General features: G+C 37.8%; 1 protein-coding gene across 1 annotated transcript in view; it reads right to left on the bottom strand.

Annotated features, from left to right (window-relative positions):
- cpdb (carboxypeptidase D, b) overlaps window positions 1-15713 on the bottom strand; it is a 68702-nt gene that overhangs the window by 29982 nt on the left and 23007 nt on the right. The window contains exons 18-19 of the mRNA XM_048165304.1: window positions 15567-15698; window positions 15281-15466 (exon numbers count right to left, since the gene is read on the bottom strand). Coding sequence (XP_048021261.1) covers window positions 15281-15466; window positions 15567-15698 — 318 coding nt within the window. The remainder of the gene's footprint in view (window positions 1-15280; window positions 15467-15566; window positions 15699-15713) is intronic.

Here is a 15713-nt window from a genome sequence, read left to right as displayed (position 1 = left end):
TCAAAGTAGCTAAAACAGGACAATTCTATACATGGTTAGAAATTAATCGGACAGTCACTGCAACAGAGAAAAATATCTTCCTATGTGCCACTTATATCCCTCCAGCAGAGTCTCCCTATTTTAATGAAGACAGTTTCTCCATTCTTGAAGAAGACATTAATTACTTCCAGTCACAGGGAAGTGTACTGATTTGTGGAGACCTAAATGCCAGAACAGGAGAAGAAATGGACACACTTAACTCTCAGGGGGACAAACACCTGCCTGGAGGTGACGTCCTCCCCCCCACCTATACACACACGGAGACACAACTATGATAAAATAACAAACAAAAGCAGAACACAACTTCATCTGTGTCGCACACTAGGTATGTACATAGTCAATGGCAGACTAAGAGGAGATTCCTACGGTAGATACACCTACAGCTCACCTTTTGGTAGCAGTACAGTCGACTATTTTCTTACAGACCTTAACCCAAACTCCCTAAGAGCGTTCACAGTCAGCCGACTAAACCCACTATCAGACCACAGTAAAATAACCCTCTACTTAACCAGAGCAATGCCCAACCAAGAAGCATCTAAACAAACCAAGCTTCACTCATAGTCTACCGTCAAGCTTCACTCATAATAAACCGACCAAACTGCCTGTCAAGTGATAGACGAAACTGACAATGATTTGATTGACAATGATTTGATAAACATTCACAGCCACGATGTACAGAACACTCTCAAGGATATAGAAGAAAATTAATAAAAACATTTTGGATCAATAAACTTAAAAATAGTTTGAAATCACTTGTAGCTACTCTACCTGATTGAGAGAGAAAAATCCAGTCTTTCACGCGATCTGCCTGTGTCCGTTTGAGTCTTTTCAAATAGCGCGCTATAGTCAGCTCGTTGGCCGGCAGAAGCGCGCCGCAGTGTTTGTTGTTGTTGAGTTCTAGGACATGAGCTGTTGGCACAACTTGCATCATAGCCTACGTTTTTTTTTTTTTTTTTTTTTTGATAATCTTTTACCATTTCAAAGTGCATCCAATTGTACACGATATCCCAGGCATTGTTGGAGATTTAATCCCTGCCGTAAAGATGCTCCTCTGCCGGTCACGGATCATGGAAGTGAAACTTAAAAATCGGTCACAGGTTGGATTTATTCACGCACATTAAAAATATTTATTAAAAGCTTCTTTCTTTTCACATTTTTATTTATACTATTAACATAATAGGCTGTATATTAACCTATTGGGAAAGAACCGGTACGTCTATGTAAAATCAGATATTGAGCGCCCCATATCTCGTCTTATAACACCTCTGCGACGATTCGACTGTGAGATTGGTAGTCGAATCAGGCTCCTATCGAAGATTCGAATCGTCGACTATTCAGGGTCACCCCTATTAGTAACACAGGGAACTTTAATAAAACTGTTAACGACCTGAAAGACAAGGCACGGAGAGCTTTTTACGCAATTAAGAGAAATATTAAAATTGACATCCCAATCAGAATCTGGATAAAAATAATCAAATCAGTAATAGAACCCATCGCGTTCTACGGGAGTGAAGTCTGGGGTCCACTCACAAACCAAGAGTTCACTAAATGGGACAAACACCCAATAGAGACTCTGCAGACCAAACTATGCAAAGTTTTGCTCCGAGTACAGCACAAAACCCCAAATAATGCCTGCAGAGCAGAATTAGGATTATAGACCACTTATAATCACAATTCAAAAAAGGGCCATTAAATTCCATACCCACCTAAAAAAATAGTGATAAACAGACACTCCATCACAAAGCCCTGAACTACCAAGAGCTGACACCAGGAAGAAACGCCCTCGGCAAATTGGTCTTGGAGTTGACTACACAAACCACAACATGTCTGACTGAAAATAAAAACTTAGCCAGACCAAACCAAATAATTAAAACACAAAAAGAAAAATACCTAAAACATTGGACAGATGCAACAGCCCTACAAAGAAAATTGGTATGCTATTTGGCCCTAAACAGAAAATATGAATTGGCAGGATACCTCAGTACAGTGAGTGACCCTAAACTGAGAAAAGTCCTGAGCATGTACAGACTCAGTGAACACAATCTCATCATAGAGACAGGCAGACACAGACAGACCTGGCTACCACAGGAAGAGCGGCTGTGTCCCCACTGCACAGAGAATGAAGTGGAAACAGAACTGCACTTTCTAACATCCTGCCCTAAATATGCACAAATTAGGGACACTTTCTATCCCCATTTCACAACTCACCACAAAGACTTCCAACAGAAACCAAATGTGGACAAACTCCCATACCTGCTAGGAGAAAGCCCAGCAAGCTCAAACCTATCGGCCAGGTATGTGAGGTCCTGTCACCAGGAAAGAGCCTCCAGCGGGACAGAACTACCAACACACTCACTACTCACTAAATGCCTAGAGACACTTCTATAAATATTGTAAGATTTAACATTTTTATTGCAATTTTATTATTATTATTGCTATTTTATTGCTAGATTTTTTTTTTTTTTTTTTTTTTCTTCATTATTATTATTTTATTTATTTATTTTTACTGTACAGTGTTATTAATGCTTTGGCAATGTAAAGATTTCTTTCTCCATGCTAATAAAGCTATTTTGAATTTGAATTTGAATTTGAGAGAGAGAGAGAGAGAGAGAGAGAGAGAGAGAGAGAGAGAGAGAGAGATTTTTGATTTTTAGAAAAAACTTTATTACAAATAACCAGAAAACAAAATACAATATTTCACAAAATTACATGTTTTTCCTTCTCTTTTTTGTGTTTTTTTTACACAAAAATTAAAAACAAAAAAATAGTTCATCAGCAACAATTGTACACAAAACACTGCACTTACACCATCTTAAATCAAAAGTAGAAAGATCACACATAGCTTTATAAAATCTAAAATCAACCAAAATTCTTGCTTTAAGTAAAGACTTAAAGACAACAATAATATCATCATTACTTTTTTGTTCTATTTTGCTCTTCCTACTCATGTAGATTGCCAACTTAGCTTGCCCAAGGATAAAGTTCAACAATTGAAACTTAACACGCTCTTTTTGTGCATATTTAAAACCAAAAATAAAAGTTTCAGGATAAAAACATACATTAAACTTATTACACAACTCTTTTACCATTACAAGCAAAGGTTTAAGTCTGAGGCATTGCATAAAAGCATGAAAAACAGTCTCTTTTTGAGAACAAAAAGGACAACCTGAGTTACTCTTAGAATCCAGAACTGACACAAAGGAATTCACCACAATAGCTCCATGAAGTATTCTCCACTGTAAATCTCCTGTTCTTTTTGATAATGGTGGCTTGTACAATACTCTCCATTCAGGTCTTACCTCATCACCTACTTTTAAAACAGAACGCCAAGGGGTATCAACTCTCTTATCAAGTGTCCTTTTGTTAAATAAGAGCACACACATTTTATATAAATCTTTCCCCACACATGAAAAAAAATCAACAGATGAAAACTTTTTAAAATCAAAGAAACAACCTGTACACCCTTCAAAATTCGGTTGGATTAACAAACAAGGAAACGGATCTTCACTGTCAGGGACATTAGTCCCTAGAAAGAAATCCTCTAACATCATTTTTTCTTCATCCATAAAAACTTCTTTTAACTTAGTCAGATAACGATTAACTGACCGAACAGACCTTATTCCCAGTCTTTCAGTAACAGCCTCCACATTCTCAAAGTGAGGCCCAGTTAGGCACATCAACTGATTTAAAACAAAAACTCCAGAGTCTTTTAATGTCTTACTGAATCCTGGTAAAAAATTGGACGTTGAAAGATCTAATCTTGCTTTAAAAAACAAAGGTTCATTCAGCAACCAAAAAATGGAATGGAAATTTTCAATCCTTTCAATATGAAAAAAACTCCAACTCTTTAAAAGATGTTGATAAAAAGACGACAGCTTTGAAAAATCCAAGCACTTGGGATCCATTAAAAAAAGTGACTTATCCATCCCCAAATTTCCAACAGTTCTCAGTAAAACACAGCTTATCGCCCTCCAACTAACATCCATGGGTCCATCCAGAAGTCTTTGCAAAAAATGTAGCCGAAAAGCTGCGATCCTGCTCTGGAGATGGATCAGTCCTTGGCCCCCTTCTTCTTTAGGTAAAAATAAAATACTCTGTGGTATCCAATGAAGTCTGTCCCAAAAAAAGTCAACAAAAACCGCTTGAATCTCAGCCACCAATTTCACTGGAGGATCAATACAAACCAATCTGTGCCATAAAAGTGAAGCAACCAAATTATTTACAATAAGTGTTCTTCCCCTATAAGACAGGTTGGGCAGAATCCATTTCCATTTGTCTAAACGACCTTTAACTTTTTGCAACAAACCATCCCAATTTTTTTGTAAAACATTATCGTCTCCTAAAAAAACTCCAAGGTATTTCAAACCCCACCTATTCCAACACAAACCTTCAGGAAGACTTGGTTTCCCCTCATTCCAATTCCCTAATAAGAGAGCTTCACTTTTTTTCCAATTTACCTTTGCTGAAGACCATTTACCAAATTCCTCTATTAGTCTAGATAAAACATTTATATCACTTTGTTTATTAATAATTATTATAAGGTCATCAGCATAAGCCGATAAACAAAAATTAACATTACAATGTGGTACCTTAAAACCATCTAAGTTCTTCCTGATTGTTTGTAGAAGTGGTTCAATAGCAAGAGAATATAACATTCCTGATAGTGAACATCCTTGTCTAATACCCCTTCTGACCTTGAATGGAGCACATAAGCCACCATTAATCTTAATAACACTCTCAATGTCACTATAAAGAATTTTAATCATGTTTAAAAACTTTTCATTAAAACCAAAGGCTTCTAAAACATTCCACAAATAAGCATGCTCGACCCGATCAAAAGCTTTCTCTTGGTCAAGAGATAACAAACCACAATTGATATTAAACATTTTGGAAACCTGCATAATGTCTCTAATTAAAGAAATATTGTCAAATATAGACCTGCTAGGTACGCAATAAGATTGATCCGGATGGATCACCTGTCCCATTACTTTAGTCAATCTATTAGCTAAAGTTTTAGAGAATAATTTATAGTCACTGCACAGAAGTGATACCGGCCTCCAATTCTTGATCTCAGTTAGATCTCCTTTTTTGGGAAGAAGAGTAACCACTGCCCTTCGGCAGCTCAACGGCAACCCACCCTTCAGCAAGCTGTCATTGAGCACCTCCAGCAGGTCAACTCCTATTTCCGACCAGAACGCTTTCAGAAAATCCACTGGAAGCCCATCTACACCTGGAGCTTTTCCAGATTCCATATCTTGGAGTGCCTTATACAGCTCTCCCAGAGTTAGGCCACATTCCAGTTCTTCATTGGATTTTCCTGAGATCTTTGGTAGATCATCTATGAAAGGAGATTTTCCTTTATAGTTTGGCTCAAGTTCATTACTGTACAGAGACTGATAAAACCGCATAGCTATATCACGAATCTGCCTGGGATTTGATAACAAAGTACCATCCTCAGAACGCAGAGCATGAATAAAGCGTTTTTGCCCATTCTTCTTCTCATGACCAAAAAAGTACTTGGAAGGTGCATCCATCTGATCAATATTTAAAAAATGAGCACGAACTAATGCTCCTTGTGCTTTATGCTCTAACAACTCTTTAAGTTCAGCTTTTTTCTTAAAAAAGGTTTCCATAAAATTTTTATCACTTGAGGTTTGAGCCAAATTTTGTAAATCCATCAATTGTTTTTCAAGCCTTTCTAAAGAATGATTCAATTCTTTTGTGACATTTTGAGTATACTGCTGCGTAAACTGTTTTATCTGCACCTTGCCATAATCCCACCATTGTTGTATGGATTTAAAAGTAGATTTTTTCTCTTTAAAATCTTTCCAAAAAAATTTAAATGATTCAATAAATAATTTATCATTTAATAAACTCGTATTAAAATGCCAATATGCACTTTTAGGCTTTACTGAATTAACAATAAATTTACAACTTACCATACTATGATCAGTAAAAGACAAAGGTGTGATAAAACATTTGTTAAACACATTCAAATGATGTTTAAAAACATAAAATCTGTCTAACCTAGCCAATGATATATAATTATCACGTGCATGAGCCCATGTATATTGCTTTTCATCACCATTCATTACTCTCCAAATGTCACATAAACCATACTTCTCAATTAAATGAATTAAACGTTTGCGTGAAGCCATATGAGGTTCTACATGATTCCTATCTATATCCAGTTCAGTACAATTAAAATCACCACCCACAAATAACAAATCTTCAGTACAACAATTTTCTAGTGCTGAACAAAGAGTATCTAAGAACAATATCCTTTCTATAGGTGCAGTTGGAGTATAAACACAAATAAAAACAAATACAAATTTTTCATAAACAGCTCTGACTTTTAACATTCTACCTTTCACAATTTCATCTACATCATAAGAGATTGGTTTAAAATTCTTACTAAATAAAACAGCAACCCCACCACTCACATTTGAATAATGACTTAATACAGATACACCACTAAATTCCTTCATCCAGTCAACCACATTATCTATACTACTATGAGTTTCCTGTAGCAAGATTATGTCTATGTTCTTCTGTTCTATTTCTTCAAAAATCTGTGCTCTTTTTTTAGCATTGTTTGCGCCATTAACATTCATAGACGCAATGTGTACTTCACTCATAATGAAGAAAAAGAAAAAGCACAATTTACCACCCAAAGAGAAAAAATTATTCTCCTTCTTCATCTTATAAAGCATCATTATTTAAGGTGCTGTTTATGTTCCTCACAATTTTCTTCAGCCTATACACTTCTTTATTGGTAAAAGAATCACTAGCCATCCAACTCTTTGCTCGATCAACAAATTGCTTCAGATCAGGAAAATATTCCTGCACTTTTACACCCCTTTTATTTTTTGTTGATCTGAGGAACAATTGTTATGTCCTCAAGACCATAACTGCGAGTAGAAGCTTCACCTTGCGAGAAACTCACACTGCATTCAGACGAGTCACTGTCACTTTCCGTCTCTTGCCTTTCCTCACTTGGCAATTCAATTGTCTTGCTCATTTTAGCGTCTAGCAACTTATTTTTCATTTTCCTCTTTTGGGGAGTTTTGAAAAAAAGTTGCTGTTGTTCTGCTGTAAGCTGTGCATCTTCATTCACTACACTGGATTGATTATCTACACCATTTACACCTTCCTTTTTACCTTCTGAAGATGAAGCCACTGTGTCAGAGACACCGACGCCATTAGTTATAGTTAGGACATTAGAATTTGTATCAACTTCCTTGATCTGAGAAGAAACTGAATTACCCTCAACTTCTACTGGACGATCCACAACCTCCTCTGTCAAAACCAAGCTTGCTTCCTGACCTTCCACCTCAGACTGCTTCGCCCCCTTTTCTTCATTATCCTGTTCAATTGTTCCGTTTTCATTCCTTTCCTCCATATCAGCATTTTTATTTGGACAATTCCTAATTAAATGCCCTGCATTACCACATCCAAAGCACTTTATTTTTCCAGTGGTGACGAAAATAGCATAACTAAAGTCATCGATTCGAAAATTCAGTGTCAAATCCAAGTCAGCATCATCCGGAATAATCATGTAAACAAACCGTCTAAAAGAAACAATATGTTTCAATAAAGGCGACTCACTGCTTATGGGAATCTTTTTTATTGGGGACACTAACTTCCCATATCGTGTCAAAGCCCTCGTTAGAATTTCATCACTAACAAAAGGTGGCACATTCGATAGGATAACTTTTTTAGCTGGTAAGGAGAGCGGGAGAACAGAAATGAATTCCCCTTCAATTACAATTCCCCGTTCTACCAACTCATTCGCCTTGTCTACGCTGTCCAGGAAAACCACCGTTGCGTTATTCATTCTAGAAGCGGACAAAACACTAGCATGTCCCACTACCTCTCCAACAGCCAAACAACAATCTTCTACACTCACCGTAGACGCCACCTTAATAGCATGACGTCTCGTGAGTGAACTCAACCCCTGCGTTTGTCGGGCCGACATGCTTCCAGATGGAGGACAGCACGCGGCCCACAAACTAAACTAACAAAACTTACAACAAGTAATAAACGCTCAAAGGGATAAACAGAAAGAAGAAGAAAAAAGTTTCACTCACACCACTCTGCACCACTCAAGCCGCCTCGCACACTCTCGCCCAACAATCACACCGGAAGTGAGAGAGAGAGAGAGAGAGAGAGAGAGAGAGAGAGAAAGAAAGAAAGAAAGAGAAAGAGAGAGAAAAGAATGAATACATGATAAGGGTGAAAAAAGGAAAAACAGGTTGAGCAAAAAACAAAAACAAAAAATAAAATAAAATAATACACAACGCACCACATAAACAAAACACACACAGACACACAAAAATAAAGCTAGCATCTACAAGGTCAGAATCGAACTGCAATAAGGTATATTGAAAAGAAAAGAAAAGAAAAGAAAAGAAGAAAAGAAAAGAAAAGAAAAGAAAAGAAAAGAAAAGAAAAGAAAAGAAAAGGGCCAAAGCATTCATATAATCAAAAAAAAAAAATAAAATAAAATAAAAAATAAAAAAACTTCTACAACATCTTATTAAACATCTTATACAACCACAAAAAGATAACTCCATCACTGATCCACGCTTAGGAAGATTGTTTTACATCGTTTCTTTCTTCAAAAAAAAAAAAAAAAAAAAAAACAGGAAATATCACTTACGTGACTTAGAGTGGTACAACAATCATGGAGAAGTGACAAAGAAGTCTTTAAAGAAAATCTCGGCTTCCTTTGGGCAACGGAATAATTGAGGCTTTCCATGCACCAACACTCTTAACGTGCAGGGATAAAGCAAAGGGTACTTCATGTCCGAAACATGAAGGATCTTTTTCACAGCATCAAACTGCCGATGCTTCTGAATCAAACCGGCACTAAAATCACTAATACTGTATTGATTACAGTATTATAGCAGTGTATTGGTCTTCGGACACAACACAAGGCCTATATCCCTAGGCAGTCATTCTCAGTTCTGCAAAAATACAGTACAAATGGCTACAGAGAAAGTTGACAATCACAAGTTTGAGGGTGTACAACTTGCTACAGTTTACTGTCCATAGTGAAATTTCCCTCATCTAAAGTACTGGTGTGTACAGTAAGTTTAAAACCCCTGTAAATTTTTCATCCAGCTTTCATTTAGATTTTGACTGGTCTGTCATCAGTTTTGCTACCTAATGTTGTCATTGTTAAACGTTTTGAGAAATGTGTCTTTGTTTTGAGAACTGAACGAATGGTTTGGGAAACTGGGCCAACTGAATCACTTATAATGTGTTAGAAAATGTGTGTTAGAAAACACACGTGTTAGAAAAGATAAAACACATTTAGATTCTTACCTAACTAGTTTCTGTGATCGGGATCTTCTAATTGATTTCATGTTACCATTTCGTCGGATGGCAAAAAGACCATGATGAAAGTAGAGCGGGCGGTCGGTGAATCAGCTCGCAAAAAATAATGAAAAGGACTTCTGAGTTAGGTGAGAAGCAGTAATTTTCAGATTCACGAAGAAATAGGGGTAAACTTGGCTGCGCTTTGTGTTTTTGACTCTCAAAGAATCGGTTCATAAGAGTCATTTGTTAATGAAGCTGACTACACTGGGCGCGCTGCGTGCGCGTGCAATCGTCATGCAGTTTATTGAAAGACGCGTTTTCTTGCCATTATTTTGCAATACGCTGTCTTTTTTGTGTCATCACATTGAAGCGCCACTGCTGAAAAGCAGTAGTATTTGAAACACTGCTAACATTTCTATTTTATTCTCTGATAATTTTGGGGTGGCAGATGGGGTGGCAAAGCTTTTTCTTAGGGTGGCAGTTGCCACCCTGTGCCACCCCAGTAGATCCGCCCCTGAATATCAGAAAGGAGTTTCTCAGAGAAAAATTGCAAAGAGTTTGAAGTTATCATCTACAGTGCATAATATCATCCAAAGATTCAGAGAATCTGGAACAATCTCTGTGCGTAAGGGTCAAGGCCGGAAAACCTTACTGGATGCCTGTGATCTTCGGGCCCTTAGACGGCACTGCATCACATACAGGAATGCTACTGTAATGGAAATCACAACATGGGATCAGGAATACTTCTAGAAAACATTGTCGGTGAACACAATCCACCGTGCCATTCGCCGTTGCCGGCTAAAACTCTATAGGTTAAAAAAGAAGCCATATCTAAACATGATCCAGAAGCGCAGGCATTTTCTCTGGGCCAAGGCTCATTTAAAATGGACTGTGGCAAAGTGGAAAACTGTTCTGTGGTCAGACAAATTAAAATTTGAAGTTCTTTTTGGAAAACTGGGACGCCATGTCATCCGGACTAAAGAGGACAAGGACAACCCAAGTTGTTATCAGCGCTCAGTTCAGAAGCCTGCATCTCTGATGGTATGGGGTTGCATGAGTGCGTGTGGCATGGGCAGCCTACACATCTGGAGAGGCACCATCAACGCTGAAAGGTATATCCAAGTTCTAGAACAACATATGCTCCCATCCAGATTTCGTCTCTTTCAGGGAAGACAATGCCAGACCACATACTGCATCAATTACAACATCATGGCTGCGTAGGAGGAGGATCCGGGTACTGAAATGGCCAGTCTTCAGTCCAGATCTTTCACCCATAGAAAACATTTGGCGCATCATAAAGAGGAAGATGCGACAAAGACCTAAGACAGTTGAGCAACTAGAAGCCTGTATTAGACAATAATGCATAGGCGTAATTTGCGGGTGGGACATGTCCCTACCACTTTTTGAAAGGGTCGATATTGTCCCGACCACTTTTTGAAACCTCTCGTGGCACGGATATGTAATACAAAAGAAACACCTCTAGTTGATTAGAGTTAAAGGTCCCGTTCTTCGTGATCCCATGTTTCAAACTTTAGTTAGTGTGTAATGTTGTTGTTAGAGTATAAATAAAATCTGTTAAATTTTAAAGCTCAAAGTTCAATGCCAAGCGAGATATTTTATTTAACAGAAGTCACCTACATCGAACGGCCAGTTTGGACTACATCCCTATACTTCCTTCTTTAAATGACGTCACTAAAACAGTTTTTTGACTAACCTCCACCCACAGGAATACACAAGAGTTGCGTTTGTAGAGTGTGTTTGTCGCCATGTCGTCGAAACGCTGTTATTTTCATCCCGCAGTCCAATCACCGGGTCTGATTCCGGCTCAAATTGATAGGGTAAAATTAAAGACATGTTTACAATAACACTGAGCGCGTGCATCTCCACGTTATGGTAAGAGGCGTGACTTTTCCAGGCACGGTGCGCTCAGAGCTGTCGAATCACAACACAGGAACCGCTGGCACAATCAGAACTCGTTACGTATTTCTGAAGGAGGGACTTCATAGAACAAGGAAGTCATCAGCCCGTTTTTATGACAGTGGAAAACAGCGGTATACAGATAAGTAAATTATGTGAAAAATACTGTGTTTTTTTACACGCAAAACATGAACACATGTTATATTGCACACTATAAACACAATCAAAGCTTCAAAAAAACCACAAAAAACGGGACCTTTAACAATAGGCGATCTGGCGCTAGAATGTGTTGTTTTTGAAATCTTGTTGAGTGCTCGGTGACGCTGCTATCAGAGGCGTAATGCTGCGTTCACACCGAACGCGTCTGGGGCGTCAAATTCGCGCCAGACGCGTCTAGTTGGACGCTTGAACATTTTTAAGTCAGACGCTTCAGACGCGCGTAAAATTCGCTCAATTCGCGCGTCTAAACAAAGTGTGTTCAGACGCGAATTCGCGTCATGGGAGGGGCTTTCATCTCTTTCTGCACAGATCCTCTGAATAAACACATAATCTCGTCAGTTGGAAACCTGTAGCGGCAATTTAACTCGGTTATGCCGGCCGACTTTTGCTAGCTAGAAGGTGGGCTAGTATCAACGGCTAAAATCATGCAAAAAGTTTTACATCTAACGTTAACCAGATTGTCCAATTTCTTCGCTTATTCTCTTCCAGGCAAGGTCCTTTTTATTCCTGTCTCGATAAAAATATAATGAGACATCATAGAGCTCAGGGTGGCCACACACACAGCAACATCTTTGTTCTGGTCTCCACCACTGATCACATCATAAACACGTTACTACCAAAGCAGAGTCCCTGATTGGTTAACGCGCCGCGAATTTACGCCAAAGTTCAGATTTTTCAACTCGGGCGTTTGGGCGTCAGACGCTCAATTCGCGCGTCAGCCGCGTGAACGCTCAATTCGCGCCGCGCTATTCGCGCCGCGCTAGACGCTTGATTCGCGCCGCAGGACACCTAGACGCGCGTTTACATTGACTTAACATGTAAATCAGACGCCTCAGACGCCCCAGACGCGTTCGGTGTGAACGCAGCATAACAGTGTTCTCTTGGCGCTCGTGCACACTGCGCAGTGTTCACACGGACGAGCGCTTCAATCTATCGCTCTGTTGCAGAGACTCTCTATTTGTTAGGTTGAAATCACAGAACAAAATAGCTACACATGTTTTGATTTGATATTGAAATCAGAAAAAATGAGAAAACTGGCTTGATTTTTCTTTTTTCGTTCTGGGGTTGGAAACGAATAAGCACTTTGAATATTCGATCTCTACATGTGGGCGGGAATGAATCGCCTCTTTCCGCTGATTGGTCAACGAGACGTCAAACCATGTCGTCATCAGTTGTTCATCGGTTCTGCTCAACAGAATAAAGGTCCCTCGCTCTACAGCTGTACGGATTCTTAACGTGTTTATTCTACATTTTATCTCTTTCTCATCAAAATGCCAACTTCCATACATTGAGTGTAAAAATGTCTTTTGTTTTACATAACATGGGATGGATGGATGGGTGGATGGATAGATGGATATTTGTGTATTTTACAGTCACAGCATATCTATTAGGCCTATTCTATTTTGAGGGTTTTTTTTTTTTTTTCATAGAGAAGTGCAGGACATGTCAAATGTCAGATATTCAGTTATCCTTCTGTTTCATATATGTATATAATAGGCAACATGCTATTTTTTCCTTTTCTTAAAGTTATAACTTTTGTTTAAGGTAATATTCTGAGTTTATTAATATTGAGTATTAATGAATGTCACAAAACGGTGTTTTATTTTCTCTGCCAACTAAACTTCCAATGCATATCAGAACCGTTGTGTGACTGACTCGTAGCGCACAGAGCAATGTTTCATTCCTTAATGAATCAGAGTCTTTGAACAAATCAGTTGACAGTGATTCAATGGCCCAAAAGTTTATAAAGATCCAACTGATATATTCTTGAATGAATCAGCGTTTTGAACGAATCGCTTAAATAAATGACTCAATCATTAACACAATGACTTGCTGACACCTACTGGCGACATTAATTTCATATCCAATTATCGTTTCATTTTGTCATTTAAAATTTTCTGTATTCAAAATGTTTAAAACATTAAATCGCATTATATTATGCAACTGTAATTCCTATACATATACTGCCCTCTCTGAGCAATCTAACATATACATACAATCTACATAAATCTAAAGGCAACTTCAGGTGGTGCTTCTTTGACACCTCTGCAAGCCTTTGGTTGATACTGATTTAATTGGTAACAACCTATAGCGTTATATTATTGTAATTTAAATGACTAAATTTAAGAACTTAACATTAAATAAAGCATACATATTTAATAAGATTAGGAAAAAAAATCCTAAAATCCCCTGAAAATCAATTAATCAATTACAGTTAATTTCTGACACAGACAGACAGCAATAAATATGCTATAAAAATACTCTTTATCTCATTATCGTTAGTGTTATTTCAGGGTTTTGATATATAGCCTAATATTGATAATGATAAAGTATAATTGATATCTTGTTAAGAGAGCACTATAATGGTTATTTTTAAACAGTTTTAAAATTTTTCCCTTTATTTATTTTACTTTTTTTAAAATGTGTGATAGCCTATTTCAAATTGGCATAAACGAGTTCACCTCAGTCATCAAATCATCCAATTCACATTTTAAGTCCATCTCTATAGCACTGCTTTGATGAACTAATAACATGTAATATATTTTCATATCTGTCTTACTTCAAATTCATCCCATGTCCAAAACTCAGGGTGTTGTCTAAAACAAAAGTTATGACTGCTGCATATTTACATCTATAGGCTACTGATTTGCACTTTTTAATTCAATGTATGCCTATACATTCGCTGCTCAGTGCGTTGAGCAGCTTCGATAGATTTTTATAGTTGGTCACTTCAATAAAACAGGCTTTGTGCCAACATTGTAGAATGGGGGTAACTGTGTGCATCTGCAAAGTAAATTAATATTTCATGAGAAAGAGATAAAATATAGAATAAACGCGTTAAGAATCCATACAGCTGTAGAGCGAGGGACTTTTATTCTGTTGAGCGGAACCGATGAACAACTGATGATGACATGGTTTGACGTCTGGTTGACCAATAAGCGGAAAGAGGCGTTTCATTCCCGCCCACATGTAGAGATTGAATCTTCAAACTGCTTATTTGTTTCCAACCCCAAAACGAAAAAAAGAAAAATCAGGCCAATTTTTTGAAAAAAAAAAAAAAAAAAAGTGTGGTTTTCTATTTTTTCTGATTTCAATATCAAATCAAATCATGAATGAACAGAAGATACCCTGATTGTATCCCTGCTCTTGATATACAATCTTAATGAACATCTTTGGTTTTAATGAGAAAAAAAAAAAAAATCATACATGGTTGGGTTAGAACCCAGAACTTCTTGCACGTGAAACGAAAATGCTGCTCCTAGTCCATCAAGACAATCTGATAATCAACTGCGGATCCTTGTATTTATAATATTTATAACTAATATACATGCTCTCGGGACTAATGGCACATACACATTCCTGTCCCACCCACTTTTTAAAACAAAGTTACGCCACTGCAATAATGGGACAACATTCCTATTCCTAAACTTGAGCATCTTGTCTCCTCAGTCCCCAGACGTTTGCAGACTGTTATAAAAAGAAGAGGGGATGCCACACAGTGGTAAACATGGCCTTGTCCCAACTTTTTTGAGATGTGTTGATGCCATGAAATTTAAAATTAATTAAACTTATAAAAAAACGTATAAAATTAAACTTATTTTTCTCAGTTTAAACATTTGATATGTCATCTATGTTGTATTCTGAATAAAATATTGAAATTTGAAACTTCCACATCATTGCATTCTGTTTTTATTCACAATTTTTACAGTGTCCCAACTTTTTTGCAATCGGGTTTGTATATTTCACCTCTTTAAAGCCATTAGTCATTACTAAAACATACCTGCTGGAGCACTTGCTGATATCCTTGGGCCTGAACCTGCAGCTGCTGTGTGCCTGGAGCCACAAGAGTGGTGAAGTGACCCTGACTGTCTGCATGAACACTCACAGAGCCGTTCACCACCACAACAGCACCCGACACTGGACGGCCTTTACTGTCCCTCACAACACCACTCAGCCTTCTGTGAACCTTCAGAGATCAAAACAGAGATTTAAATGAGTTTAGGTTGCTTGAAAAAATGGCTGTTCTGAGAAGATTTCGAAAAGAAAATTAGTTCAAGTGCATCCACCTCTAGCAGCATGCGGAAAAGAGGCATTCTGTTCTCCATCCACAGTGAGAAGAGCTGATGTTCAGATGGGAACATACAACAGCCAGTGTACACCGTGATCTCAGGGCAAACACCCACATCCAAACTGAAGTCCTGAAAGAACAACAT

Source organism: Megalobrama amblycephala, linkage group LG18 (assembly GCF_018812025.1).
Source record: "Megalobrama amblycephala isolate DHTTF-2021 linkage group LG18, ASM1881202v1, whole genome shotgun sequence".
NCBI classification, from domain to species: Eukaryota; Metazoa; Chordata; class Actinopteri; order Cypriniformes; family Xenocyprididae; genus Megalobrama; species Megalobrama amblycephala.
The sequence above is the reverse complement of the archived record's forward strand: the minus strand, read 5'-3'. Positions and strand labels throughout refer to the sequence as shown.